General features: G+C 32.6%; 1 protein-coding gene across 1 annotated transcript; it reads left to right on the forward strand.

Moving 5' to 3' along the window:
- Window positions 1–434: 434 nt before the first annotated feature.
- Window positions 435–4,565, forward strand: LOC111908227 (sulfate transporter 1.3). Its single transcript, XM_023904065.3, has 14 exons — window positions 435–587; window positions 698–1,056; window positions 1,134–1,182; window positions 1,260–1,467; window positions 1,555–1,729; window positions 1,824–1,889; window positions 1,992–2,105; window positions 2,189–2,305; window positions 2,469–2,595; window positions 3,018–3,304; window positions 3,385–3,575; window positions 3,733–3,812; window positions 3,909–3,985; window positions 4,150–4,565. Exons 2-14 carry the CDS (start codon window positions 721–723, stop codon window positions 4,288–4,290), a joined length of 1,968 nt encoding a protein of 655 aa, XP_023759833.1. The 5' UTR covers window positions 435–587; window positions 698–720; the 3' UTR covers window positions 4,291–4,565.
- Window positions 4,566–5,493: the final 928 nt, after the last annotated feature.

Consider the following 5,493-nt stretch of genomic DNA (forward strand, 5'->3'; position numbering starts at 1 on the left):
GTAGAATGGAGTAGAACTAATCAATGAAAGTAGAAAACATACCTTGTTGTTTAGTGGAACTGTCGAAGACTGGAATAAGTAATGTTGAAGAAGAGTTGGAGTGGAGAAGATGAATATTCAATGTGGGTTATTTATTTAATTATTTATTAATTTATTTTTCTTATTTAACATAATGGCCCACTATCTCACTAAAAGCCCGTTTTTAACTGGACCCATTAAGTCGCGCTTAAGCGCCGATTACCACATCACAAAAAAACGCTAATCGTGGTTAGTAAAATCACAAAAGTCAACTCCTAAAAAAAAGTAACTCCAATTTTGATTTATTATAATACAAGTTAATTGTTCCAAACTTCCAATAATTGCATAATAAACTTCACCAGTTGCACCCTCAGAAACTATTAAAGCTCTATACGTTTATGAGGTTTTGTATTCAGCCTTTATCTTGTCTAGATTCATTTCTTAATAAACACTAGTATTATATACTTTGCTTATTGTCATAAGTTTGACTTACCAATCTTATAAGTAGGATCACCTTAATCACCACTTATACCACCGGCCCCAAGCCTTTCAGAAATATAATTTCATAGGTAAGATTACTATACGCCATAGCTCATATTATATAAACTTACATATATGCATGTATCTTTATCAATATACTAACAATCACTACGTAATCGTTTTTCTTGAAATTATACAGGTGAAAACAAGAATCCAACCACAATGAGTGGGAGGGTTGCTGCTGATGTTGAAATGAAGGATTCCGATATCTGGAGTTTACCTTCTGCACGACACAATACAGATGAGTTACCTTATGTTCATAAAGTGGGGAAGCCTCCAAAACAAGATTTGTTGAAAGAGATCAAAACTGCTCTCAAAGAAACTTTTCTTTCAGATGATCCATTGAAACCCTTCAAGGATCAACCAAAAAAGAGAAAGCTTGTTCTAGGGTTTCAAACCCTTTTTCCAATTCTCGAATGGGGTAGAGATTACAGTTTCTCTAAGTTTAAAGGCGACCTCATCGCTGGATGCACCATTGCAAGTCTCTGTATCCCTCAGGTATAATTAACTTAACATCATACTTATCTTTTATTGAATCAGAGATGCATCTAGTGATTAATTCTTTCTTGATTCAGGATATTGGATACGCAAAACTAGCAAATCTGGAACCCCAATATGGATTGTGTAAGATTTCATGAAATTTCATCTCATTTCAAGTCAACAAGTGATTGTTCAAAACTTTGACTAATTTGTCACTACAGATTCGAGCTTCGTTCCACCTCTGATCTACGCATTCATGGGAAGCTCAAGAGATATCGCCATTGGTCCAGTTGCAGTCGTTTCTCTTCTACTTGGAACTATGCTTCGAGAAGAACTCGATCCCGTGACACAAAAACACGATTACGAACGTCTCGCATTCACTGCAACTTTCTTTGCTGGCGTCACTCAATTCACACTAGGGTTTTTCAGGTATGTTTATATTTATATATATTCACATCAAAACGCTGTCGTTTTAGCTCTAAGGGTTTGTTTATTTCTTTCTTTCTTTCTCATCAGATTGGGTTTCCTGATCGATTTCTTGTCGCATGCTGCCATTGTTGGGTTCATGGGGGGAGCTGCTGTCACCATCGCACTTCAACAGCTGAAAGGATTGTTTGGAATCAAAGACTTCACGAAAAAGACTGACGTCATCTCCGTCATGCGTTCTGTGATTCAAGCAGCACACCATGGGGTGAGACTATCTGAGAGTTAAACCTAAAAAGACAAAAATGTCCCTGAAAAACATCGTTTCACTGATTTTTACTTTTTTTTTTTTTGTATTTTAGTGGAACTGGCAGACTCTAGTAATCGGAGTTTCGTTCTTGACTTTCCTCATCGTTGCAAAATTCATCGTAAGACTGTTTCCATTTCCATTTCCGTTTCAGTTTCTGATTCTGATTTGTGGAATTTACATTCTTGACCCAAATTCAAAATTTGTTTTACAATTTGGTCAGGGGAAAAAGAACAAGAAGCTGTTTTGGGTGCCTGCTATAGCTCCATTGATATCAGTTATTATCGCGACCTTTTTCGTCTTCATCACTCACGCAGACAAAGACGGGGTCCAAATCGTAAGTTAATTAACTTCGTCTGCATGTATCATTTTTTTTGTTTATTTACTAAAATGCCCCTTAACGATCTTTCCATTGTCCAGGTACGTCATATTAAGAAAGGAGTCAATGAATCATCAGCACATCTAATTTTCTTCAATGGCCCCTTCCTTGCCAAAGGTTTCAAGATTGGAGTAATTGCAGGATTGATTGCACTCACGGTATATCACTACCCCCCCCCCCCCCCACACACACACATTATAAACACATGTATATATATATATATATATATATATATATATATATATATATATATATATATATATATATATATATATATATATATGAGTTATATGCTTAATTATATATTTATATAAAACACAGGAAGCTGTGGCAATAGGAAGAACATTTGCTTCAATGAAGGATTATCAGATTGATGGAAACAAAGAAATGGTGGCTTTAGGCTCCATGAACATAGTTGGTTCATTGACAAGTTGTTATGTTGCAACAGGTATGTGGAATATTAAGTTAATAACAATATTATGTTTTGAAACTAAAAAAAATATATATATTGATCATAATTTTATGTGGGTTTTTATGAGCTTTTATAATGGTTGAATTTTGTAAACAATGTATATCTTTTTTATTATAATTCAATAATGCAAATTTGACATCATGTAGTCAAATGGTTAATTTGAAAAATTACCAGTTAAACCTCATATAAAAATTTCATATATAGATGAGATAAAAGGTTCAAAGTGTTTATCTTGGCAAATTGTCTTAAGCTTTTATGGTTTGATTAGAAAATATAAATTATTTTATGGTTAAACTGCCCTCAACATAATTCATTCCATTCCTACAAACCAACCAAACCTAAGCATGTACGTACGGAATGCAATAACTGATTCCATTCCTACGTTTTTTTTCTTGCAGGATCGTTTTCTCGATCGGCGGTGAATTACATGGCGGGATGCAACACCGCAGTGTCCAACATCGTGATGTCGATTATCGTATTGTTGACTCTTTTAATTATCACCCCATTATTCAAATACACTCCAAATGCAATCCTAGCCTCCATCATTATATCAGCAGTTCTAGGTCTCTTTGACCTTGATGCAGCAATCCTATTATGGAAGATTGATAAGTTTGACTTTGTTGCTTGTATGGGTGCCTTTTTCGGTGTGATATTCGCTTCTGTTGAAATTGGTCTCCTCATTGCGGTAAATAGCATCATACTTTGGATTTTGGAAAATTTTTGGTTATAATTAATGAGATTAATTGTTTTTTGAATTTTTTTTAGGTTGGTATATCTTTTGCCAAAATTTTGCTCCAAGTTACGAGACCCCGCACGGCGGTGCTCGGTAAGATCCCACGGACTAGCGTGTACCGGAACGTTGAGCAGTATCCCGGTGCAACTAGGGTTCCCGGTGTTTTGATTATTAGAGTTGATTCTGCTATCTACTTCTCGAATTCTAACTACGTAAAGGAGAGGTATGAAATGAATCTTACCAGCTAAACTACCGGTTACCAGTTACCTGCTAACCAGCTATCAACTTAGCATACTGGCTATTGAAATAGTCATAGAAAACTTTTCTCATATATTTTGCTTTGATTATTGATGATTTGATATTACTTGTTATAATTGTAGGATTTTGAGGTGGTTATCTGACGAGGAAGAGATGTTTAAAGATCAACCAAGAGTCGAATATTTGATAGTTGATATGTCACGTAAGTGACAATATTGTAATTTAGATTTTTGTAAATGATTTGATCTAAAATTTGCGTCATTTGTTGAGTTTGTTAAATTTTCTCTTAATGTTCCAGCTGTTACTGATATTGATACTAGTGGGATTCACGCGTTGGAAGAATTGCATAACAGTCTTAAAAAGAGAGATGTTCAGGTAACTAAGCTAAACTAGCAACCATCATTTTTCCCATTCGATAAATAACTTTTTAAAAATATTTAATAAAAAAGATAAATAAAGACATTTTAATAAAAGTTAAGATTATATATGTGTAAAGAAAACAATATCTTGACATGATTTTTTTTTTCAAATTGACACAGCTTATTTTAACGAATCCGGGACAAACTGTACTCGACAAGCTACACACATCTAATTTTGCGGATTTGATTGGGGAAGACAAGATATTTCTAACTGTAGCTGATGCTGTTCTAACCTTTGCTCCAAAAATGGAACAAGCATAAAAAAAATGTTTTATATTTCTCTGGGTTTATACATGTTTTGAATATATATTATATGTGAAAGATTCTAACTTGTGGAAAGGGGTAAAAATGTAAATTAACCAAGAGGGGAATGGATGTTGTACATAAACTGGAATCCGTTTTGCATTTGAGGTAAGAAGCTCTAAAGATGCAATCGAATGCGGCTACTTCTTCCTTCGATGTGTAATCAAAAGCTTATTCTTTAAATGTTTTTCAATTCTGTAATCTATAAAGACTCTTTATGTTTTTTTGGTGTTCATCTTTTATTGATCGTTTGTAAGGAATTTTTTTTGATGATAGTCGTATTTGACGTTTGTTTATCTAATGATTAATATATGAAAAGAATTACTTGTATTATTATTAAAAATCATTTTGCATATCAAATTCCTTGTCTTGTTCAAAGTTGAAATGCAAAGACAAATGTAGATTTGTATTCATCTCTGTGATACATTTAATTTTCTATAATGAATGTCCAAAACGGATATTGGATGGATTCTAATAAAATCATCAAACAATGGTGCTTGAGTGGTTGAAACGAAAAGTGTAATAAAATCATCAAACTATGGATTCTTATATATGTACAAAAGATATAAATGTTGTCATCATCATCCAATATCCCTAAAAAAATTTTAAAGATCAACCGAGAGTCGAATATTTGCTAATTGATATGTCACATAAGGGGCATTATAGTAATTTAGCTTTGTTATAGAATAAAATATTTGATCTAAAAATTTACATAATTTTCTTCATGTTGCAGCTTTTATCGATATGGCATTCATGCCTTTGAAGATCTGTATGGTAGTCTCCAATAGTCCAATGTTCAGGTACCTAAATTACTAAACTAACGCCCTCAACCTGTTTTACTGTTTCTTTTTCATTTTTTATTTTTATTATTTATTTTCTAATTAAGTGGGTAAGTATTGTTACAAAAGTATCATTATCATTATCTTTATATACTTATAAAGGGTGCATTTTTTCTTTTACCACATTCATTTGAAACTCTCATAATTTTTCTTTCACCACATTCATTTGAAACTTCCATTACTTTTCAATTTCTTTCTAATAATAATTATAAATTGATTAATAATGTTAAAGAAATATCAAACTTAAAATATAGTCATATATAAACTAAATTTACATATTAAAATAATATATTTACTTTTACTTATAAAGTTATATTTTTTA

This window comes from Lactuca sativa, chromosome 7 (genome assembly GCF_002870075.4).
Source record: "Lactuca sativa cultivar Salinas chromosome 7, Lsat_Salinas_v11, whole genome shotgun sequence".
Lineage (NCBI taxonomy): Eukaryota > Viridiplantae > Streptophyta > Magnoliopsida > Asterales > Asteraceae > Lactuca > Lactuca sativa.